Source organism: Oncorhynchus clarkii, chromosome 19, assembly GCF_045791955.1.
Source record: "Oncorhynchus clarkii lewisi isolate Uvic-CL-2024 chromosome 19, UVic_Ocla_1.0, whole genome shotgun sequence".
In the NCBI taxonomy this organism is placed as follows: domain Eukaryota; kingdom Metazoa; phylum Chordata; class Actinopteri; order Salmoniformes; family Salmonidae; genus Oncorhynchus; species Oncorhynchus clarkii.
The window spans coordinates 44405199-44431728 of NC_092165.1; the positions used below are offsets into that span (position 1 = coordinate 44405199).

The 26530-nt window shown below is 42.0% G+C and overlaps 1 protein-coding gene across 1 annotated transcript in view; it reads right to left on the reverse strand.

Moving 5' to 3' along the window:
- The window catches only part of LOC139375271 (pleckstrin homology domain-containing family G member 3-like), a 67399-nt gene that overhangs the window by 33038 nt on the left and 7831 nt on the right, over positions 1-26530 (reverse strand). Inside the window, exon 2 of the mRNA XM_071116888.1 lies at positions 23865-23932. Coding sequence (XP_070972989.1) covers positions 23865-23913 — 49 coding nt within the window. The 5' untranslated portion in view covers positions 23914-23932. The remainder of the gene's footprint in view (positions 1-23864; positions 23933-26530) is intronic.

Below are 26530 nucleotides of genomic sequence, written 5' to 3' on the forward strand. Positions count from 1 at the left end.
CTGTAGGCCTAGGTAAACATGTGGCACTGGCAATAAGGTTAGCACTAAGTTAGCTAGCCTACTGTGATGCAGGGCAGAGTTTCCATTGGGCCTCTGTGGACAAGGAAGTCAGACGCAGGATAAGCAGAGAGGAAAGTACACATCTCTGGTACGTCAGTCATCTACCATGACGGACAAAATAGCAAAACAGAAAAGATCTAGACCTACTTTATATCCACAATATTATTCAATCCGAGTGACAGCAACACAATCAAAACGCAAACCCTCCAGTTTTAGCTCAGTCACATACTAAAAGGTTTGGTGAAATTGTTTTAGTCCTATGTCAAGCTCTTTTTGCGGCTGCCATGTCAATAAAATCATTAACCCAGCCAAACAGAAGTATTATCCAAGTCAAGGTTACAAAGACCATAGTATTTGTTGTACATTTTAGCCTACACTGCAACTTCAATAACTTAGTGTTACAAATTATGTTTTCTGTTTCAAATAGTTACAGTATGACAATGGAATAGGTTAAAAATAAGTTGCATTGTAAAGTAAGGTACATGCTCAGGGATTACATCAGGTCAACTGCTAATGTCTGAACACAGTACTATGGGCGGTTTCATTAATCACGTTGTTTAGGAAGAATAGCTGGGATTCCTGCTGTATTCATTCTGAACCCTTAATTGTAATTCTTTGAATTCCTGGTCGCTGCTGCCTGTTAAACTTCACAGACAATGTAAATTCCACAAGCATGACTACTTCTGTTAGTTCACAGCCCTCCGGCCCCCTGGGAAGCTATAGATCACCTTAGATTATACTGTTGAACAATGTTCTTCAATGTGAATGGGGCCTGCATGTTTTGGGCCACTTTGAACAGACAGTGTCAGAAAATTAAACGAATGAGAACTCCAGGTCCATGGGACTTCCCTTGAGCCAAGCCAGGTCTAGTTGGAAGAACAGCTCAGGTAATTAACAGAGAGTACATCATCCCCTGGCTTTGAGCAATAGTATAGTATTTCCACAGCCTGAGATAAAGGAAGCCAAGACATTCTAAAGCATGCGGGGTAATTATATTTGGCCCGCGAGACAATACCAAATTACTACTAGAGCTGGTCCGCCGGTATTATACAGCGCATTCACCACTAATACTACGAATCCCATAATGCTCTGCTGTTTTCGCGCGCCAATCAGGACAGGACCCAGAAACGCTCTCTCCTCTGTGACAGTAGTCATAGCAACATAGACGCTACAACTGTCAGTGAGCTAACCCTTCCCAAAAATGGCGAAAAGAAAGGCAGAAAACAGGAGCTTTCTGGACAAGTGGGAGGCAGAATATCTGTTTACATATGTAAAAGACAAACCTGTTTGTCTTGTTTGTGGAGTCAACGTGGCTGTAAGTAAGGAGTACAACATTAGACGACACTATGAAACGAAACACCATGACAAATACAAGGACCTGGACATGACTCAAAGGAGCCAGAAAGTAGAGGAGATGAAAAGAAGTTTGGTTTCACAACAGAATATGTTTAAAAAAGCCACATCACAAAGCGAGGCTGCTGTAAAGGCTAGTTATATAGTGGCAGCAGAGATCGCAAAATCAGCCCGGCCCTTTGATGAGGGAGAGTTCATGAAAAAGTGCATGATGAAGGTTTGTGACCTCGTATGCCCAGAGAAAAAACAAGCATTTTCAAACGTGAGCCTGAGCAGGAACACAGTAGCTGATCGCACATGTGATCTTGCCACCAATCTGTATGACCAGCTGATGGAAAAGGGAAAAGATTTTGTTGCGTTCTCCCTCGCTGTGGATGAGAGCTGCGACGCATCTGATACTGCTCAGCTGTCAGTCTTCATCCGTGGAGTGGACTCAAATCTGTGTGTTACGGAGGAGCTATTAGGATTCAAATCAATGCATGGCACAACCACAGGAAAGGAAATCTTTGAGGAGGTTTCCAAATGTGTAACTGAAATAAAGCTGCCGTGGGATAAACTCGTTGGATTAACGACAGATGGTGCGCCAGCGATGTGCGGTAAAAAGAGTGGACTGGTGGGCATGGTTCGGGAGAAGATGCGGGAAGAGAACTGTGCAGGTGAGCTAACTGTTTACCACTGCATCATACATCAGGAAGCACTGTGTGCCAAAGCCCTAAAGATGGAACATGTTATGACCACAGTAACACAGGTAGTTAACTTTATAAGAGCCAAAGGTCTAAATCACCGCCAGTTTAAATCTTTTCTGGAGGAGTGTGGTTCGGAATACGCAGACGTGCCGTATCACACAGAGGTGAGATGGCTAAGCAGAGGAAAAGTACTGAACAGATGTTTCGAGCTGCGTGAGGAAATATGTCAATTCCTGGAAACCAAAGGGAAGGATACAGCAGAGCTCCGGGAGCAAAAGTTCCTGTGTGAGCTGGCCTTTCTCTGTGACATCTCGAGCCATCTCGATGCGCTGAACTTGCAGCTTCAGGGGCGGGGGCGCATCATCACAGACATGTACGCTGCAGTGAGGGCCTTCAAAACTAAACTGTGCCTGTGGGAGAATCAGATGCTGCAAGGAAACCCTTGCCATTTTCCCTGCTGCCAATCCATAAAAGCGCAGATCTCTACCGCCGTGTTCCCATGCGCACAGTTTGCTGAAAAACTCAGTGTTCTCGCCGCTGAGTTTAGCCGGCGATTTGCCGACTTCGATGCCCAGAAATGCAAGTTTGAACTGCTTAGTAATCCCTTCGCAGTTGATGTGGAAAATGCACCAACCAACATCCAAATGGAGCTGATTGAACTCCAGTGCAACGACACGCTGAAGTCAAAGTATGATGCTGTGGGCGCCGCACAGTTTCCACGGTTCATCCCTGACACAATGCCTCAGCTCCGCACCCAAGCTGCTCAGATGCTCTCCATGTTCGGCAGCACTTATCTATGCGAGCAACTTTTCTCCTCGATGAAGATGACCAAAACAACTCACAGGAGACGTCTGACTGATGAACATCTTCGCTCGATACTGAGGATTTCTTCAGCTCAGAGCTTGAGCCCAGACATTGATGAACTAGCATCCAAGAAGAGATGCCAGGTATCTGGCTTGGGCACATCAGATTAGACCAGTGTGCAATAATTAACGTTTTCTTTATGCACTTTTTCTTGCTACAAGGCATGGGCTTGAATGGTTGATTGATTTATTATCATTTTATTTGTAAAATTATTAGCCAGTGGAAAAAGTTTATTTTGGTATTTAAATCAGAAGGCTGCAAATAGAAAAGGAGGCATACAATTTTTATTTAAATTTTATTTATTTAATAAATGAATGCCATTGATGTGTTTTTTCATTTGAAATTCGATTTTGCATGTCTCCACTATTAAATTATATATTGTATGGTAATAAGCGATGCTTGTTCCATATTCAATGTTAAAGCAAAACTTGTTTGGGTCCGTTGTTTGCCCGTGACTTTGTTCAGGTTTTACATTTTGGCCCACTGGGTATTTGAGTTTGACACCCCTGATTACTCAGCAACCCTTTAGAATCTAAAGGGTTGCTGAGTAATCAGACAGTTTAGAACAGATGTAATCTACAGACATTTACAATTCAGCCATAATTATTTTGAAGTTGACAACATAAAACTGGTATTACCTTGTCTGCCTATGATGACATGATTGATGTGAACTACATACGGTACAGAACCAAATAAGGTACTGTTGATGTAAAAGGATATTTCATGATCAGAAAACACTGTCTTCTCCACAACGACCATGATGTCCATCTCAGACAGCCTACTGGAATAAGTGACGTCAAATCAAAGTTTATTTGTCGCGTACACAGATGTTATCGCAAGTGCAGCAAAATGCTTGTTTCTAGCTCCAACAGAGCAATAATACCTAGCAATACACAAAATCGCAAACAAAATCCCAAACTATCAGAACGAGCAATGTCAGAGTCCGGCACACACACACACTTTCTAATTTAGCACACACTTATCCAGAGCGACTTACATTAGTGAGTTTTTGTACTGGACCCCCATGGGAATTGAACCCACAACCCTGGCATTGCAAGTGACATGCTCTACCAACTGAGTGACACGGGACCAGGTGAAAGCTATGATCCCTTATTGAGGTGACTTGTTAAATCCACTTAAAATCAGTGGATGGAGACCGGTTAAAAATGATTTTTAAGCCTTGGAGACATGGATTGTGTATGCTTGCCATTCAGAAGGTGAATGGGCAAGACAAAAGATTTAAGCTTCTTTGAACGGGACATGGTAGTAGATATGGACTGTGACAGTCAAAATTGTGTCAGCCGGTGATTGTCAAGCAAATAACTGCCAGTCTCACAGTAATTTACTGTGTCCTTTTGTTAGGCCCTGATCTGTCCTACACTAATTAATTTAGCAGACAAGATTTGCTTAGAATTTCATGGCAATATTTTATAGTATGAAGAATACAATTGAACATACAGTTGAAGTCAGAAGTTTACATACACCTTAGCCAAATATATTTAAAACTCAGTTTCACAATTACTGACATTTTAATACTAGTAAAAATTTGACGTCTTCGGTCAGTTATGATCACCACTTTATTTTAAGAATGTGAAATGTCAGAATAAGAGTAGAGAGAATGATTTAATTCAGCTTTTATTTCAGCCATCACATTCCCAGTGGGTCAGAAGTTAACATACTCTCAATTAGTATTTGGTAGCATTACCTTTAAACTGTTTAACTTGAGTCAAACATTTTGGGTAGCTTTCCACAAACTTCCCACAATGAGTTTGGTGAATTTTGGCCCATTCCTCCTGACAGAGCTGGTGTAACAGAGTCAGGTTTGTAGGCCTCCTTGCTCACAGGCACTTTTTCAGTTCTGCCCACACATTGTCTATAGGATTGAGGTCAGGGCTTTGTGATGGCCACTCCAATACCTTGACTTTGTAGTCCTTAAGCCATTTTTCCACAACTTTGGAAGCATGCTTGGGGTCAATGTCCATTTGGAAGACCCATTTGCGACCAAGCTTCAACTTCCTGACTGATGTCTTGAGATGTTGCTTCAATAATTTATATATACACATATATACACACACAATCATTTATCCCTCATGATGCCATCTATTTTGTGAAGTGCACCAGTCCAGCACAACATGATGCTGCCACACCCGTGCTTCATGGTTGGGATGGCGTTCTTCGGCTTGCAAGCCTCACCCTTTTTCCTCCACGTTATGTTGGTCATTATGGTTCTATTTTTGTGTCATCAGACCAGAGGACATTTCTCCAAAAAGTACAATATTTGTGTATGTAAACTTCCGACCCACTGGAAATGTGATACAGTGAATAAAAAGTGAAATAATATGTCTGTAAATAATGGTTGGAAAAATGACGTGTCAATCACAAAGTAGATGTCCTAACCGACTTGACAAAACTACAGTGGGGCAAAAAGGTATTTAGTCAGCCACCAATTGTGCAAGTTCTCCCACTTAAAAAGATGAGAGAGGCCTGTAATTTTCATCATAGGTACACTTCAACTATGGCAGACAAAATAAGGGAAAAAAATCCAGAAAATCACATTGTGGGATTTTTAATGAATTTATTTGCAAATTATGGTGGAAAATAAGTATTTGGTCAATAACAAAAGTTTATCTCAATGCTTTGTTGGCAATGACAGAGGTCAAACGTTTTCTGTAAGTCTTCACAAGGTTTTCACAAGTGACCTCAATAATACTTTCTTGCACCACTGTATAAGAAATTTGTGGAGTTTTTGAAAAACAAGTTTTAATGACTCCAACCTAAGTGTATGTAAACTTCCGACTGTAGCTGAATGAAATGGAAAGGACATTTTCTCCAACCAATTTGAGGGAGTGCGCAAATGCGGCTATTCTGTGTTGAGCGGTTAACAAAACAAAAAAACAGGTACTCCCATGCGCTTAATTTAGTATTATTTGTGTGACTTTAGTTGTGATACAAATCTAAACATATAGCACAACATTTGTAATACATTCTAAGGCCGCATGATGCGACAAATGATTTGAAAAAAGTTCAATGAAACGCACAAGCTCTGCATAGAATATTTCAGAAGTCTCTCCTTCATAATTTGACAAGCACTTGATAATGCCTTAAATCTTTGTGCCCTTGGCCTGAAAATAATCATTATAATCCCATTCTCCTGGCTGAGTGCCAAAGCACCACTCACCCAAATGGCTCAGTCGCACTGCTCTCTGTCAAGTGATCGGGTATTTTCTCACAGGCTACAAGTGAAGACAGACAACGGGGACGAAACTGTCTAACGAACAGCAAAAGCACTAACCTATGTCAATCTACTATCCCCCATAGATACAAAAATTGACCTATTCGATTCTGTCAAGAGAAATAAACATTCAGTTGTGGGATGCGATAGATCCCAAATTAATACAACCACTAGCATCAAAAAACGTGTTTTAAGCAATGAGCCTGACGCAACAGATGAGAAGGTTTATCAACATTTTAAGCTAAACCATGTTAATTTCTTCACATTATATGGAATGCGCACACTGCAGTAGGCTATAAGCCGGAATGTCCATTAGCAGGAAAACACCATTGTCAAAAGTGACCACAAACGTGATTATGCATGTAATGCTTTTATTATAAAGGTGGATTTTTAATGGTGAAAATGAGCTTCCCCAAACTTGAAAACTCAAGCGCTGGGTATGTATGCATGCCAGTTAGACTCTACATCCGTTGTAAAGCGAATTAATGTGCATCATTCACAAGGGATAGACTATTATTGTCACCAATCACATTATTCTCGATTTAAAGTCTTTACAAATACTAAATAATTAAGTGCATAGTCTATAGAAATGTTGCGCAACATGAGCTCTCATGAAGTGCTTGATTAGATTTTCAATTACATTTGCATTGATGTCAGACCGATTAGAGGGACAATAGAGTGCTGAGTACCAGGCAGTTAGCAAGTTTGGTAGGCTACTAATGACCATCAGCAGCATCAGAGCTTGGAGAAGCCTAATTACCGTGACTAAACAGTCACGTGGAATTTGACTGCAATCAGGACTTGTGTCCTCCGGGGAGGGGGCGTTAATACTGTCACCGTAACAGCCATAGTAGTAGGTGCCAGGCGCAATAATCGTCCACCACCCAAAGGACATCCAGCCAACTTGACAACTGTTGGAAGCATTGGCATAAACCAGCATCCCTGTGGAACGCTTTAGACACCTTGTAAAGTCCATGCCCTGACTAATTGAGACTGTTGAGGGCAACAATATTAGAAAGGCTTTCCATACACACCAAGTAAACAGTCTATTGGGTACACCACTACATTCATGGAAATGGTTAGCTCCTACAGACAGTGAGTCACGTGGCTGTGGCTTGCTATATAAAGAAGCAGGCAGACCGGTATCAATACATTCAGTTATGGTTCAATTTAATGTTAGAATGGGCAAAAAGAGTGACCTTATCAACTGAGCGTGGTATGATCGGTGCCAGGCAAACTGGTTCCAGTATCTCTGAAACGGCCGGCCTCCTGGGCTTTACACACACACACACACACACACACACACACACACACACACACACACACACACACACACACACACACACACACACACACACACACACACACACACACACACACACACACACACACACACACGACAGTGTCTAGGGTTTACAGAGAATGGTGCAACATTTTTTTTAAATGCAGTCAGCAGCAGTCCTGTTGATGAGAGGGAAGGAGAATGACAAGAATCATGCAAACTAACAGGCGGGCAACAAAACAGGCAATTAACGGCACAGTGGTGTGCAGAACGGCATCAGTTGTGTAAAGTACTTAAGTAAAAATACTACTTTAGTATCTGTACTTTACAATTTACATTTTAGAAAGAAAATAAATGTACTTTTTACTCCATACATTTTCCCTGACACCCAAAAGTACATGTTACATTTTGACAGGAAAATTGTCAAATTCACACACTTATCAAGAGAACATCCCTGGTCATCCCTATTGTCTCTGATCTGGAGGACTCACTAAACACAAATGCTTTGTTTGTAAATGATGTCTGAGTGTTGGAGTGTGCCCCTGGCTATCGCTCAATAAAAATAAAATTGTGCTGTCTGGTTTTCTTAATAAGGAATTTGAAATGGCTTATACTTTGATACTTAAGTATATTTTAAACCAAATACTTTTACTCAAGTAGAATTTTACTGGGTGACTTTCACTTGAGTAATTTCCTATTAAGGCATCATTACCTTTACTCAAGTAAAATACTTGAGTAAAAGTATTGCTTCGAAAACACAACTTGTTGGTCCTTGTCACAAATGGGCTATTGCAGCAGACGACCACACCTGGTTCCACTCCGAACAGCTAAAAACAAGAAGTGGCTCCAATGGGCACGCGATCACCATTGGACAGTTGAGTGGAAAAACGTAGCCCAGTCCGATGAATCGCAGTTGGTGTTGAGTCATGCGGACTTAAGAATTGGCGTAAGCAGCATGAGTCCATGGCCACATCCTACCTGGTGTCAACGGTACAGGTGGTGGTATAATGGTGTGGGGAATGTTTTCCTGGCACACGTTAGGTCCGTTGATAAATTGAGCAACGTTTCCCTGACCCTAAGAATTCAGGTGGTTCTGTAAGCAAAGGTGTCTGACCCGGTACTAGATGGGTGTACCCAGTGGCGATTTTAGCATGTAAATCTTGGTGGGGCAAAAAATAAAATGTGGCTGGCAGCAAAACAGTTAATTCAGCCTAATTTACTACCTTTCAAAAAAAAAATAGCTGACTTGCTTAAACAAATGTGGTTCCTACTGACAATTGAGATGTACGGACTATGGCATATGGGGACGACAAGCAGATAAGAGGCAATCCATAATTTCAAATAAGACATTCATGAGCGAGCTAGGACAGACATAGTTATATTGACTATTTTTGTTCACCACTTTTGAAATGTACAGCGACAGAATTCAGAACATGGGCCGTTCTTAGTGTTCTCTCTATACACCAAGTCAGAACCGTAAGATAAATAAAAGCATATAAGCAGACAATGAAAGCTCGTACAATATTTGAGGATTACATTTCCCATAAACAGGTTATTGGCTACATGTGAACCACCAAGTCTGAACATTAGGTGAAATTAAGAGGTGAAAAAATACCAAATTATTTGGGTGAGGCACATGGGCTACTGACAGCTTACTACACAACAAACTTAGTATTACTTTCTTAGATACAGTATACATATCTCCCTAGCATATTACATCATTTATGCAGCAGCATACAAAACATTTTTGGACTCGCCTTGTGCTGTGCTCACTTGAAATGGAATGAGGCGCGGGTCCTTGTGGGCAAATTGACAAACTTTCATCAGTCTGGCATTCTCTGGATTTATGGTGCTTTCAAGACAACTGGGAACTATGGAAAAAAAACAGGTTGAATCATGGCCAGTGATCTTCAGGTCGGTGCTCTAGAAAGAGGCCGAGTTCCGAATGTACAATTCCGAGTTGGAAGAAAGTTCAAAATGTATTTTCCCCAGTTGTAGCTTGTTTTTTTCGAGTTCCCGGTTGTCTTGAACTCACTAAAGTCAGATTTTGCAGTTCCGCGTTACCAGTTGTTTTGAGTGCGGCACAAATCATGCTTCATTGACAGAATGGCGAATGAGCCTTAATCTTAGACTTGGGACCACACAGCCACTCTACTGAATAGCAGGCTAATGATTGTTTGCAATAACCACTTATTGTTGAATTTGCGATTTAAATTTGCGATTTATGTCCAATGGCCGATGAGCACCGATACGTTTGATCTACAATTTCTCTTCATATGACAAGGATTAAAAATGATTTGCCAGTAGATTGTCGACATGATTTATGATGATTGCTAGGCTAAGATTTTCAATGTATGATGTTGACATGATCAGTTCCATAAAAGCTACTTTACAAATGTGATTTAGCGTCATTTATCTGTAGCCAATGACCTTGAGCCTTCTTGGATGGGCACCTCTAAATGTAATATGGAGCACCCAAGAGGCTAGAATTTGAGCTCTACCCTTAGACTTGGCAGTGAAGTAGTGTCCCCATGAGTGAGAACACTGAGCCAATCACAGCGCAACGCTCTGTATTTTCTGCTGGCTTGCCCCACCACCATAGAAAGCACTGAACTAGGCTGAAACACCTGCATTTTGGAGCTGCCTTAAGAAAACAAAAAAGACACTGTGGTTTGTATGCGGCTTTAACTCAATGATATATATTTTAAACATTAAACATTGTTTGCAAACTGATGAGACATGTATTAATGCAAAAATAACATGCAAAAACAGGAAAGCCCCGCCCCCCACACAAATATACACAATAATGAAGACATTAAAACTATGAAATAACCAATATGGAATCATGTAGTAACCAAAAAACAAGTCTTAAATATATATTTTGATGTCTTTAAGACAATTCAAAGTAGCCACCTTTTGTCTTGATGAAAGCTTTGCACACCGTTGGCATTCTCTCAACCAGCGTCACCTGGAATACTTCACAGACTCACAAATATAAATTTGGACTCAGCAGACCAAAAGGACAGATTTCCACCAGTCTAATGTCCATTGTTAGTGTTTCTTGGCACAAGCAAGTCTCTTCTTATTATTGGTGGCCTTTAGTAGTGGTTTCTTTGCAGCAATTCAACCATGAAGGCCCGATTCATGCGGTCTACTCTGAACAGTTGATGTTGAGATGTGTCTGTTACTAGAATTCAAAAGCATTTATTTGGGCTGCAATTTCTGAGGCTGGTAACTCTAATGAACTTATACTCTGCAGCAGAGGTAACTCTGGGTCTTCCTTTCTTGTGGCAGTCCTCATGAGAGCCAGTTTCATCATAGCGTTTGACGGTTTTTGCAAGTGCACTTCAAGAAAACTTGAAAATTCTTGAAATGTTCCAGATTGACTGACATTCATGTCTTAAAGTAAAGGACTGTCGTTTCTCTTTGCTTATTTGAGTTGTTCTCAACATAATATGGATTTGGTCTTTTACCAAATAGGGACATCTTCTGTATACCAATCATACCTTGTCACAACACAACTGATTGGCTCAAAACGCATAGTGTGTGCGGAATTCCTGATCGAAATTCCGCACACCTGTAAACTGAAACACTCTCCAGGTGACTACCTCATGAAGCTGGTTGAGAGAATGCCAAGAGTGTGCAAAGCTGTCATCAAGGCTAAGGGTGGCTACTTTGAAGAATCTCTTTGTTACTACATGATTCCATATGTTCCATTTCATAGTTTTTTACTATTTTTACTATTATTCTACAATGTAGAAAATAGTACAAATAAAGAACCCTTGAATGAGTAGGTGTCCAAATTGATTGGTACCACCCACACACAAACAATGTGTATGGACAGTAGATGACTAGAAAAAAGGCATGTACATCAGTAGTTATATAGGATAGGATGAAAACAGTATATACACACACACACAGGGGGTAAAACAGTATGTAAACATTAAAATTACCAGTGTTCAATGGCTCTGTACATAGGGCAGCAGTCTAAGGTGTAGAGTAGAGTACCGTGTGGCAACCGGCTAGTAACAGTGATTAAAGTTCAGGCAGGGTACTGGGCGGAGGCCAGCTAGTCGTGACTGTTAAACAGCTTCCATCTCCAGGCCATCAGACTCTTAGACTCTCAGTCCCAGCTTTGATGAACAGGTCGTGGCTCGGGTGGCTGAGGTACTTGATCATCGTAGCCTTCCTGTAACACTGGGTGCCGTAGATGTCCTTAGAAGGCAGGTAGTGTGCCCCCGGTGATGCGTTAGGCTGACTGCACCACCATCGAGAGCCATGTGGTTGCAGACGTACCAGGCAGTAATACAGCCCAAACAGGATGCTCTCAGTGGACGCATCTGTAGAAGTTTGTGAGGGTCTTAGGGGCCAAGCCAAACCTTTTCAGCCTCCTGAGGTTGAAGAGGTGGTGCTCTTGAGCCTTCACCACAATCTGTGTGACGGGACCATTTCAGGTAGTCAGTGATTTGCATGCAGAGGAACTTGAAGCTTTTGACACACCCACTGCAGCCCCGACGATGTGGACGTGTGCTCTCTGCTGGAGTCTACGATCAGCTCCTGTGTTTTGTTGACGTTGAGGGAGAGGTTTTTCTGGCGCCACTCCACCAGGGCTCTCACCTCCTCCCTGTAGGCCGTCTTGTCATTGTTAATAATCAGTCCTACCCCTTGTATATTCAGCAACTAGATGATTGAGTTTGAGACGTGCGTGGCCACACATTCATGGGTGAACAGGGAGTACAGGAGGGGGCTGAGCATTCACCCGTGGAGCCACCATGTTGGGGATCAGCATGGTGGAGGAATTGCTGCCTACATTCACCACTTGGGGTTGGCCCGTCAGGAAGTCCAGGACCCAGTTGCACAGGGAGGGGTTCAGACCCAGGTCCCTGAGCTTAGTGGTGAGCTCGGAGGGCACTATGGTGTTGAAGGCTGAGTTGTAATCCATGAACAGCATTCTTACATAGGTATTTCTCTTGTCCAGGTGGGGTAGAGCGGTGTGCAGTGCAATGGCGATTGAGTCAACTGTGAAGGCAGTATGTGAATTGTAGTAGTCTATGGTGTCAGGTAAGGTGGAGGTGATATTGTCCTTGACTATCCTCTCAAAGCACATCATGATGACAGAAGTGAGTGCTATGGGGCAATAGCCAAAGTAACTGAGCTAAATTACTTTCTTGGGTACAGGAACAATGGTGGACATCTTGAAGTGAGGCCAGACATATGGAGACATTGAATATATCCGTTAAAAAAAAACACTCCACCCCGCTGGTCTGCACATGCTCCTAGGACGCGGCTTGGTATGCCGTCTGGGCCGGCAGCCTTGCGAGGGTTAACTCACTTAAATGACTTGCTGGCCACGGAGAACCAGGGAGTACACAGTACTCGTGAGTGGCGGGGGCCTGCGTCAGCAGCTCAATGTAATTTTCCTCTAAGTGGTCGAAGGTGTTTAGCTCGTCCGGGAGCGAGGAGTCGGTGTTCACGACATGACTGGCTTTCCCTTAGTAATCAGTGATTGTCTGGGAGTCCTTGACACATTCCTCTCAAATCCTTGTCCCTGTACTGTCATTTTTCCACCATTGCCTTAGAGGTCATAGCTGGTCTGTTTGTACACATCCATGTTCCCAGTCACCTTGCCATGGTTAAATGTGGTGGTTCCCACTTTGTTTTGCACAAAAGCTCCCATCTATCGACCGCTTTTGGTTTGGATAAGTTCAAAAATCGTAACAGTGGGAACATCCTGATGAACCCAGTCACCAAGTCAGTGTATACGTCAATACTATTCTCAGGCGACCTGGAACATTTCCCAGTCCATGTGTTCAAAACAATATTGTGAAGACATCCCCAACTGGACCTTTTCCTGACAACATGACATGTGTGTGGTCAATGAGTGGCAAATCAAAGACAAATAATCTTTCGCATTTCCCCACCATTGTCTCGTGTTCTCTATGATACATCTCTTCATCAGGAAGCTATATCCTTTTTCCAACATCAACTTTCCTTCATAAGACAGAATATGACAAGCAAGCCACAGAATTGTGCAACTTGTCAGTTGCAAAGCATTGAGAGATGTTGCGAGATTGACATGTTCAGGTGGGGGGGGTATGCAAACCAACCTGCCCTGGCTTCCATGTTCATATGTAAATTTGACACTGGACAAAGGGTTGTTGTTTTTGTCCTAGGAAATATTTATGGCCCAGTCAAAGCAGTTGCTATGGACAGACTCAGTGCTTAACAGGTTCGGTCTAACGCAACACATCCTGATTTCAATAGGAGGAACTGACTACATGAGCTAAGGAATCCAAACCAAGTTGAAAATAATAGTAAAACATAACAGCAATGGATCTAAATCCATCCATAGAGATGTTGAAACATGAAAATCCAGCAACAAATCAAATGTGTTGAAAGGTTGGTAATACTACCATACATGAAAACTACACCTTGGAATAAATACTCCAATAAGAAAACTTATTTTCTTCAATCTCACCCATACCTTTAACAAGAGTGCAGTGATGAACATGGTCTTCACCACCCGGGTGCTCACTATGACGAAGGTGAAAAATTCCAGCTATTCTCTTGGGTCTGAGAAATCCTTCCCTTGGGATGTACTGTACGTATAAACCTTCTCAACTACAATCTACAAACCCACAGTAGAGTTTAAGAAACTCCGATTTTTTTTAGATGCATGCCAGCAAAGTCACTACACAACACATGAATTGCACTATAACAATGACAAATGGTGCCCACAAACTGTTAGGGCCTAAATAGAGCTTCCTTTCCAGCACCATTGAGTGAGTCCTTACCACTGCTAGGCTTGACTATCAGCAGAGCCTTGCTGGCAGCAAAACAGTTAATTCAACCTCATTTACTGGGTTAAAAAATAAAATATACATTGCTGATATGACTGACTTGCTTAAATAAAATGTGGATTCTACTGACAATTGAGAGGTACAAACTATGGCATAAGGGGACGACGAGTGGATAAAATATCCGTAATTTCAAATTAAGAACGACCTAGGATGAACATAGTTATATTGTCTATGTTAAGCACTTTTGAAATGTACCGCAACAGAATTCAGAACATGGGCCGTTCTTACAGCGTTCTCTCTGTACACCAAGTCAGAACCGTAGGATAAATAAAGCGGGCATATAAGCACACAATGAAAGCTCTTACAATAGTCACTGATTACATTTCCCTAAAACAGGCTAGGCTGTGCAATACCAAGTCAGAACAGTAGGCTAAATTATGAGGGGGAACGGGACCAAATTATTAGGATGAGGAACATGGGCTACTAACAGCTTACTACACAACATACACTTACTATTACTTTAACTACAGTAAACAATATCTCCCTGGCATATTATATGTATGCAGTAGCATACAATACATTTTTTGATTCACTTATGTGCTGTGCTCACTTGAATAGGAAGGTGGCGCAGCAGTCCTTCTTGTGGGAAAATTGTGTCAAACTGTGTCATCAGTCTGGCATTCTCTGGATTTATGGTGACTCACAACTGGGAACTCACAACTGGGAACTATGGAAAAAACAAGGTTGAATCGTGATCTTCAGGTCAGAACTCTAAAAAAAGAGGAGGTAAGAGTTCCAGACTTAGAATTCAGAGTCGGATAACCGTTCAAAACATATTTTCCCAGTCGGAGCTAGTCCCCCCCCCCCCCCCCTCAGAGTTTCCAGTCGTCTTGAACACAGCAGAAGTCATACTGGATTGACAGCATGGCCAGTGTATTCAACCTTTTTTTGGCCCATGGTGTTGCATGTGAATGGTTATCCTTTTAAGCTTGGAAAAGAGACACTTAAACCCAGAGGACACACCCACTCCACTTAATAGCAGGCATGTGATTGCTTTGCAATGCTTGCAGTTTGCCACGGATTCCTTAAAAACCACTCATTGTTAAACTTGATTTCAGACTTATGTAATGTTTTTGTCCAATGAGCACCAATATGGTTTATCTATAATTGCTCTTCATAGGACAAGGATTGAAAAGGATTTGCCAGTAGATTGTCAATGTGATTTGTGATGACTGCTTGTATAGCTTGCTAGCTAAGATTGAAAGTATGATGTTGGCATGATCAGTCCAATCAAAGCTACTGTAGATAACATGGTTTGGAGTCATTGTATCTGTTGCCAATGACTTTTAGCCTTCTTGGATGGGCACATTTAATGTAACTCTATGCAGCACCCAAGACACTAGATTTTGAGCTCTATCCTTAGACTTGGCGGTGACGTAGTGTCCCCATGAGTGACAGAACACTGAGCCAATCACGGCACAACACTTCGTATTTTCTGCTGGCTTGCCCCACCATAGAAAGCACTGAGCTAGGCTGAAACACATGCATTTTGGATCCACCTTACGCAAGGCAAAACATTTTTTTTAAAAGAGCATGTTTGTATGCGGCTTTATTAACTCAATGATATACACTGCTCAAAAAAATAAAGGGAACACTAAAATAACACATCCTAGATCTGAATGAAAGAAATATTCTTATTAAATACTTTTTTCTTGACATAGTTGAGTGTGCTGACAACAAAATCACACAAATTATCAATGGAAATCAAATGCATCAACCCATGGAGGTCTGGATTTGGAGTCACACTCACAATTAAAGTGGAAAACCACACTACAGGCTGATCCAACTCTGATGTAATGTCCTTAAAACAAGTCAAAATGAGGCTCAGTAGTGTGTGGCCTCCACGTGCCTGTATGACCTCCCTACAATGCCTGGGCATGCTCCTGATGACGTGGTGGATGGTCTCCTGAGGGATCTCCTCCCAGACCTGGACTAAAACATCCGCCAACTCCTGGACAGTCTGTGGTGCAACGTGGCGTTGGTGGATGGAGTGAGACATGATGTCCCAGATGTGCTCAATTGGATTCAGGTCTGGGGAACGGGCGGGCCAGTCCATAGCATCAATGCCTTCCTCTTGCAGGAACTGCTGATACACTCCAGCCACATGAGGTCTAGCATTGTCTTGCATTAGGAGGAACCCAGGGCCAACCGCACCAGCATATGGTCTCACAAGGGGTCTGAGGATCTCAGACTGCTGTGTTGATCTCTGCTGCTGTGTTGTTGCCTCCTACGGCCTCCTCCACGTCTCCTGATGTACTGGCCTGTCACTTGGTAGCGCCTCCATGCTCTGGACACTACGCTGACAGACACAGCAAACCTTCTTGCCACAGCTCGCATTGATGTGCCATCCTGGATGAGCTGCACTACCTGAGCCACTTGTGTGGGTTGTAGACTCAGTCTCATGCTACCACTAGAGTGAAAGCACCGCCAGCATTCAAAAGTGACCAAAACATCAGCCAGGAAGCATAGGAACTGAGAAGTGGTCTGTGGTCACCACCTGCAGAACCACTCCTTTATTGGGGGTGTCTTGCTAATTGCCTATAATTTCCACCTGTTGTCTATTCCATTTGCACAACAGCATGTGAAATTTATTGTCAATCAGTGTTGCTTCCTAAGTGGACAGTTCGATTTCACAGAAGTGTGATTGACTTGGCATTGTGTTGACATTGTGTTGTTTAAGTGTTCCCTTTATTTTTTTGAGCAGTGTATATCTTTTTTTTGTTTGTCTGATAGGACACATTAAAATGCCAAAATAACATGCATAACAGGCACCTGTGACTCCTCCTGCTGCAGCTTATACCCTCAGACATTTCAATATGAACAAAAGGTGGACTGTATCAAGGGTACTTGGTATTCACATCATAATCCTCATCTGTTTGATATGAAACCCTCTCCATTAAAAAGTGACCGGTCTTCATCCTTTAAATGATCCTTGATTGTTTCTAACCAAATCAGGAACTAGCCCAGAGAAACAAGACTACCTGTTTAACATCCAGCATGCAAATTCCTCTCCCTCCTATAGTTGCATGGCCACTTATGAAAACAAAGGATCATAAATACATCCTCTTTTAGAGGCTGAAAGCCAATGAAAGAAGACCACAGTTCTCCTGAACCCTGGACTTGTTTCCTGTTGCAGGTCTGATATTGGCATTCAAGTGGCATGTGTTCACCAGGATGAAAATGAAACATGTATCAAGTCCTTCACTGTGTGAGCAGTGTCCTTCCTCCTAAGCAGGCACCAGCATAGTACAGCCCCACCCATTCTGTTAGTACTGCTGGACATAACTGTTCTATTCACACAGACTCATGCAACAAATGAAGCCGAGTGATTATTTAAGACATAAAACATAAATGATTCTCAGATATATGATCAACTACAGAGCACTCTGCTGGACACAGTATGAATCTTGGATCTCATTCACACTGTTGTGTCAAACAAAAAAAGGTATTTAGCCTTTTATTGTAAAATCCCAAGAATTAGACAATTGTATTCCCTTTGTCTTGCCTTTATACCTATTCTTATGAATCATCAAAAGATCATTTTGAAAGCAACCCATAGGAATACTTGAGAAATTGTCACCTTTTTATGAGCACGCTATTAACTTTCCTGATTAACTGCTACCAGGGCATTCCTGGTTTCTGTATGTCTCGACTGTGCCTCCGCAAACCTAAATATTCCTTCTAGCCATAAAGCTGACTTTTTCTTTAAAAAATATATATATAAAAAAAAAGGCACACAAGCTGGAAAATACACCGCTCTAATTGGATGATTAGTACTTTTTGGATATATCCTTCACTTGCATCAAACTCCTGTGGATGCGAAGGCGCCCCTTAATAAGTTAACTTATGCTTTGAGCCAAAGGCTTGGCGTCATGCCGTTGGGGAAAGCCAGGACTTGCACTTTGCTCTACATCTCAAATGAGAGCTTCCTCTTCCCAACATCCCCTCCATTCTTTCCCCTTAAGATAAAATATAAAAGGAACAGAGGGTGTAGTCTGGAGTTCATCCCCTTGGGAAAGACTGCTCCTCAGGAGGCAGAGGCTGACGCTAACAATTAGTCAGAGACTACATTATCATGCACCTTACAAACAACCATTGCCCCTAGTCACAAGGTCAGGAAAACCAGCTTCTCAGCTATGAATCGTCGCTAGCGACAAAACACTGATTATGGTATTACAAGAATCTCACTTCTAGCCCGTTTGTTTTATTTACACTTTGCCTTCAATGTTCAAAACTGTCAAAGAAATGTTAATGATTAGCTGAGAGGCCAGTAAATAAACCTGAATGGCAGCAGTGAATGAGGCTGAGCACACAACCTGAACCTGCATTCCACAAGATACATCAAGATCTAGCTAAATGTCCTGTGCTTACAAGGGAAACTGTTTGTGGTTGACTTTTTTCTAAATAGACACAGCTTAGTTGCCATAATGACAATGTGATTGTTGAATATACTGTATATACGGGTTCTTAATCATATGCAAGTTCAGCTGTGCACTTGCTTAATGTGCATTCTGCCATTTCTGTTACCTTGTTTCTGAAAAGGAATTCCTAATTCACCCCATTTAGTTTTAGAGACCTGATCAACAATTGTTTTATAAGGGAAAAAAAACTTAGTGATTAAAAACTAAGGGAAGGGAAACATTTATCTGCACATACAACCTATTGTACCATCATTCCAATACTAATGAGGAAGAAAGTGGTCGAACAAGAGAGAAAATTAGTTAGTCTTTAAGATGCTTATCTTTTCAAAAGACCCTGATTTAATCCTGTAAGTTTCCACAAAGCAACATTTGAGTGCTGAAGGATCCAGCAGTGCCAATTGACCTCAGTGCACAGGCATGTGATGATCCACTTAAGTCTCCATGCAACACACCGCCCAAAGAGCCTCTTCAAAAGGTAAATTTCCTCTGGACAACACGCCATCTGACAGCGGTCCAAGCACATTGTAAACTTTACCACCAGGCTGTGTCCACAGATAGGCCAAGGGCCCCGTTAGCACTTCCCTGCAGAGTGAGTCCCACTGAGGAGGGAGGGCAAAACTGGGGGACAGCTGGGCAGTGAGGTGGTGGTGAGTCTGGGGACTTCCAGAGTCCATCCAGGATGGAGTATCTTAACTGAGGATCACTGACACGGGAAACATAAAAAATAAAAAAACAAGCAGCATTGTTTCCGAGGATACTAATGTTGGGGTTTCTAAATGGAAGGAGATTATCATGAGCTACTTTTAGACAGGTAGCACAATAAGTGGATCCTCCCCAGATCTGGGAATCAGACTCAGCAGAAAGTCTGACTAATGTGTGTAATCCACTGGAAGAGTTCTGGGAGGAATGTCATTGTAAGAGACAGTAAAATCATTCACACTAACCAGGTTTCCATTCAACCATTTCATGCTGATGAAATGACGCATAAAAAAAAAAATGGCAACCAGGCTGATGGAAACAGGAAATTCCAGTACAATTTAATAAAATGTTGACACAATTTGTTCGTTCGACATGGTGGGATCTGTGGGTTGGTAAAATTAATTATGCGAGAAATGGCGGTGCAAATGTGTATATATATATATATATAAATAAATAATATCGAAGTAAACTTTGAGTCACGCAACGATATGTTGTCTGGTCCTCCCATTACGACTGGTAAACGCATGCAGTTTATTAAGCCACAGATTCATTAATTTAATGTGAACTTGACAGGGTGCCGAGGGTCATTCTTTCCAAAAAATATTGAGGGTTTAATCTAGTGACATGATTGATGCTTGGCTGCCGTTTGACAAAAGAAGAATTCTCGCACTTATCCATAATAATCTCATCATCATTAGCCTACCCACACTATCTGCGAGCTGTTGGCTAGAGCGCACATGCCAAGACTAGAGTGGGCACATTTGCCATATAGATGCAACAGTTGTCACAAACTGGTGCGTTTGTGTCTCAATCACATTTTCAACTCTTAACTTATTTGGCACATGGAAATAAAATGTCAAAGTTATTTTTATGTGCACTACGTCATCACGCACCAACTTTTATCCGCAATAAGTCAGTTTGACAGAAACATCTCTGGTGGGAAAATGAGCATATTGTTTTATGCGGATTCTTTAACCTAGCTATTGATACATTTCTATGTGACTGTGGGGAGTGGGAGGCAGGGTATTGAGCAATGCAGTATAAAGCTGAATGTATAAAGGCATTGGCAACAAAAGAGCTAATCCCTTTCACCAGTTGAAAAAAAAACATGAGAATAGTAGGTTTTCTGAAAATGTTGAAGACAAGTCAAGTGACTATCCTACATTTTGCTCTATCTGGTCCCAAAACACTAAGTTCTTCAGCCAACGATAGAAGTTAACACATACCGTAAAACTTCAATTATAATGCCATAACGCAGAGGCTCAAATAGCAGCTGTTCCCTTTTAATAGTCAGGCAACAACATTTTAGCAAATAAAACACCCGTTTCAAATAAACATTGGGTCAAAATTGTTTGAGGTTTAATGTGTTACATGAAATAATCCAGTATAGACCAATATCATATCTTCTTTTTTTTTTTAAATTGGTAGTAAGAAACTGCTAGTGACTGGCTGCCAACAGCTGAGAACTGCTAGCTAACTGGCAAACATAAACAGGCAACAACTTCAGGAGTACAGACCTTTAGTCGTGAAAATAGGAACTGCCAAAAATGAGTAAGGAAAATAATTGTCAAGGATAAAAAATACATTGTTTAAATAGGAGGCATACTAAAGACAAAATAAACGTGAGAGTGCAGGAAATTAAAAGTATTAAAATGCTAGAAGTGAATGCTTGAATTAAACAATTAACTATGCAAATGAGCAAAAGCTGTGTGCATTAAGAAAGACACCTGGCTCAAATAGAAGGCAATCTATAAAAAGTGCCTGTTGTGTTCAGTGATAAGCAAAGAAACGCCCAGGCTATTAAAGTTTTACGGTACATACTGATCAGCGTTGCAGTCAATGGATCTAAATGACAAGAGCATTAAAATCCTTACTAAGCAGTCTCCACATGCACCTAGAGCTGGTGCAGCCAACCAGCCTATGACTGATAGAGGAGCAGAATGAGGAGTGAAAGTAAAGGTCTGGAGGTTCAGTTAAACAAGCAGCACTTAGAGGACCAGTCATTCCTGCTTGGCAGGGGCAAACTCAGACCAAAAATCACCCCTGGCATTTCTAACACACCATCACATTTTTAACCCAGAAATGCCAGATCGCCCCTACTGCATGGCTAGATCACCATAGTATTGGCATGGGGCTCCAGACTTGGCTGGAACAGCTGCTGCTGGGACTGGGTGGATCCCTCAAATTAGTACAACCCCTTTACAGCACCATACATTCCGCAAGCACAGCTACTTTCCAATTTCAGCACACTCTACTAAGTAGGTCAGGGGTAGCTCTGATCTTTGGCACCCTGGTCCTGAGGTTTGTTGGTACTGGGTTCAGCCACGTTTCATCAGCAGCTTCACACAGCTGTACATTAGTCAATGTCCATGCTGTAGGAAAGCTAAGTTTAATATATATTTTTTAGAAGAGTTTGCATGAATGGACTCCTAAAATGGGATAATGCAACATTTCTAAAAAAAAAACTGCTATCACAGCCTGCTTATTTTAGAATAATTTTTGTACACGTCTTTATAAAAAAAAAAAAAAATTCAACTGATACATCAAATGAAATAAAGCCATCTTGGAGCAGTGCCAGACTATTTGACTTCATGGACAGCCATAGGTAGACAAGACTTGTCCCATGTTATTGTAACGCTGTTGGCAGTAAAACAAATCCCCTGGCTTTTCTTTCAACTGAGTGGTCACTTCATAAACTTTTGGGTCTTTTAACCCCAGATATGCATTGGAGCTGGAAAGTCACGACAACGTCATAGTTGTTTACTTTCACACAGAGCGGGGTCTTCCTTTCACACATTCCTCTTGGTTCTTCACGTCAACCAATCATTACCTCAAAAAGACAACATTCCCAGCTGCCCGTTAACATTCATCCAGCCACAGGAGACAAATTGACAACATGCTTCTTTAACTCCTCTGGGTTCACGCGTTAAACAAATTTTGTGGCTTATTTGAACTACTATTTGAGGGTGAAAACAGTTGGGAGATTTGTTTGAGGCTTCAATTGCTAAAGGCACCTGAATACAGACTGAACTATACAGTCTGAGAAAACGAGACAACTCATGAGGGCAGCACACGTCCCCCCTCCAAGCCACTGGCCTCTTTTGGCCGTGGTGGTGGCTAAAGGACGGATGGAGAGGAAAAATGGAGCCATTGACACATTGGCATTCTTCAGCCAGAGTGGAAGCTCAGCGCCAAATGTGTTCAGTGGAGAAGAGGTTTGGACACACACACACACACACACGTGGACACAGGCACAAAGGAGCACTGTGTAGAGTTCTTATTAAATATTATTTGCAAAGAAATGCATACTTAACAAAAACATAAAAATGCAACATGTTCAAAGATTTTACCGAGTTACAGGAAGTTAGACAATTGAAGTAAATTCATTAGGCTTCAAATCTATGGATTTTACATGACTGGGCAGGGGCGCAGCCATGGGTGGGCATAGGCCCACCCACTGGGGAGCCAGGTCCAACCAATCAGAGAGTTCCTCCCCACAAAAGCGCTTTATTACTAACAGAAAAACTCAGCAAACCCCCTCCCCTCTTCAGACGATCCCGCAGGTGAAAAGGCCAGATGTCGAGGTCCTGGGCTGGCATGGTTACATGTGGTCTGAGGTTGTGAGGCCGGTTGGACATGCTGCTAAATTCTCTGAAACGATGTTGGAGGCAGCTTACGGTAGAGAAATTAACATAATTATCTGGCAACAGTCCTGTTGAACATTCCTGAAGTCAGCATGCCAATTACACACTCCCTCAAAACCTCAGACATTTGTGGCAGTGTTGTGTAACAAAACTGCACATTTTAGTGACCTTTTAATTGTCCCCAGCACAAGGTGCACCTGTGTAATGATAATGCTGTTTAATCAACCCCCCCCCCCCCCACCCACACACTGCAGGTCAGTTACACTGGCCAGGTAAAGCATAGGAACGGTTTTAGATTCAGACCCATCCTGATCCTTGTTTGTTGTTTGCACATTAAAGGGTCTGAGAAATGCAGAAGGGGCAGTCTAGCTCCAAAATCAAAGTTTTTCTGCTAGGCCAGCTCTGACCGACTGTGGGCAGGGAATTCATGAGTTTCTGAGCTCTGCTTTTCCAGATGTTCTTTATTCTGCAGTTGCCAGCCCTTTTCCACTCACCAATGCAGGACTCTGGCTGAAGGCAAATAACCTGTACATTTGGATTAGAATAACCCATCACTGTCACATTAGTTTGCTGATGTGACTGTAGGATGCAAAACAAACATTACTGCAAAAATCAAGTCAGAGGTCAGTAATGGACTTTCAGCTGTAGACTACCAAGTGATAATTGTTTACCAGTGCATCGGAGAATTCAGATCACACAGCATATAGCCTACTGTACAACTAACTACATAAAGTCAATAAGATGTTAAAAGGGCTGGTCTTACCTTCCCCCATTGGGCCCTTATGGAGAGCACTGTGGGACTCCTCTGGCATGGCACTCAGGCCTCAGGACCTGCCAAGACAATATATAAAGTAGGTTCAGTCTCAAGTCAACTCATTGCAGTACGATCAACAATACATAAGCTTTCACATAATAATGCAACTCTGCTGAAGACAGCAAGAGGACAAAACACATGTTCCACTGCAGTATGGACAATGTTGTGATGTCCTGTTGTATGTCAACTCAATCTAGATTCTGTACAGTATTGAGCTGCAGTACCTGCATATGAACATCTAGCTTCATCACAGTTTTAAACCTCTCCTTCTCCCATTGTTCAGCTTCCCCGGTGAACACATGTACCTTGTATTATTCAAATGTGCATGTTACACCATCTTCTGTGCCTACATTCTAGACCATGCTAAAGGAACTCATACATTCCTCACTCCTCTAAGCTTATGTATGAGTGAGGGAAACTAGCTGGATTCTTATCAGCATTTGAGAAATTCCTCCCATTCCACTGATGACTGCATGGTTAGTCTGCGTTAGCTCGCGCCAGCCACTCGCCGACATATGGGGCTCCATAGGCCTGTGTAAATAGCTCATGTTGTAATCTCAGGACTTATATCAGACCAGTGTCATGACAGAGCTACAGGGTCCTAGCTGGGATGAGACATCTGAATTCTGCTGCCACCTGAAGAGTGTGTGAAGGTAATGGTGAAATCCTGTCAAACAGGCCTTGCAGTAACCAAACTACCACAATCCACACAAATTCCATAGCTAGCTACCCTCTTCTATAATAGTTTCCAACTCAAATCCACAAGGGCTTAATTGAATAAAAAGCTGAGGCATAATTTTTCATAGGCTTCACATGTTGACAGGTCAGGGAGTTCAAACAGTGGCCTGCAGTTAGGTTGGCCCTCATCATGCCAGAGTACTTTGGTCTTAATGATGTGCGTCACCTCCAGGCCCAGCCTCCCCACATCACTGCTTCTCTCCCTCAAAATTAAATTAATAGTGATGACTGGGCCTGAGAACTCATCTCCTGTGATTCTTAGCGAGCCTCCATCTTTCAGTTGCATTCTTCACACAGCTAGATCAGAGAGGAAGGAATTCTTCAGGGATTAGTGTCGGGCATTGTTCCCGAGTGCAATCTGTGGCCATTGCTACGAGTTGACAGGCTGGCTTGCTGAGGCCAAGCCAAGCCCACTGCCACACGAGGTTTGTCAATTAAGTTGCACAGGAACGCTGGGTGAAAACAAGAGCCCTGCTCAACACATTATGATCATTGGTTTAACAGCGAGCAGTGCTCCTGCAGCTGTGGAGTTGGTTGTGTATTAACACCATGCCTGGTTCATGCATCAGAGGCATTTTATTGGTTCTAAAGCATGAAACAGAATCTCACTGATGATAGATACTCATCACAGTGGGAGGCTGTTCTTTCTCTGGCTAGAACAAAAAAAAAGCGGTACCTGCTGAGTGCTGACCAGGTTGCAACGAACCTGACATTTCTACTTGTAGAATCGAAATACTCATTGGCCAATAACTCAACTTTGAGCCAATCAGAGAACAAACCCCCATGTAGGGGAGCCATCAGGAGTGACTGAATTGTAATATATTCTGCCATTTTCTATATCCACGGTTAAATGTCATGAGCCAGTTACACTTTATATGCAATGTAGACTTTGAGATGGTAGCTAGCTAAGTGCACTGACAATGCGCACAAAACGAAATACTTCAAGTTAGCTAACCACTGTAGTCAGTATTGACAGTCATAATTAGATCACAATAGATTAGTTTCCATGAAACAGCTGCCTGTGTTAGCTCTGGAATTAACTAGTTAAGGACGCTAGGCTGTTGTGCTAGCTAGCAAATATGCTAACGTTAGCTAGCTAAACAATTGGTTATAAACTGGCACTGTTAGTGGGGGGGATTATAGAGAATGAATTAAATGGTTTCTTTGTCATCTTACTAGGTAGTTATCTAGGCATGGCCATCTGGCTAGTATCAACAAGGACTTTCTACAAAATAGCAACATTGGCGCAGCTAGCTAACATTGGAATCGAGACCATAAATTAAGCAACACACAGACATGCATTGCCAAACAACACTACTGCCACCTTATGGTTTGGAATATTTTAACAAGGCTGACGAGATTAAGTTCTTTGCTGTGTGAACAGAAAAGTGTGACTGCCAGTAACGTTCAGAGGTGCTAAGTACTATCGACAGGCAAACATGTCAATCCTACTGGGGTGTCTGAACTATAAAAACATGAGTCGAAGAAATATAAATCAATTTGCATGCTGCGTTACAGCCAGCTATCAAATTAGGTAACAGGTGCTACATCTAGAAATAATTTCAGTGAATGAAAGGCTGTAATTAATTAAAATAAAGGTTCCTAAAGTTTCAAGCCTCTTCAAAAAATACCCTTTCAACAAGTACAGCCAATTGATTTTGAAGTGGAGGACTTCACCAAGATTGTTCATGTCTAAGGCAAGACTTTGAACTCCTCCCCCAGTGCACTGAGCAAGTCCACTTCAGACAGATCTGGAACCATGACCTCAGAGCTATACCAGCTGAACAAGCACACAATCTCCAGTGGTGGAAAAAGAACCCAAATTGTCATACTTGAGTTAAAGTATAGATATTTACTCAAGTAAAATTCAGCCAGTA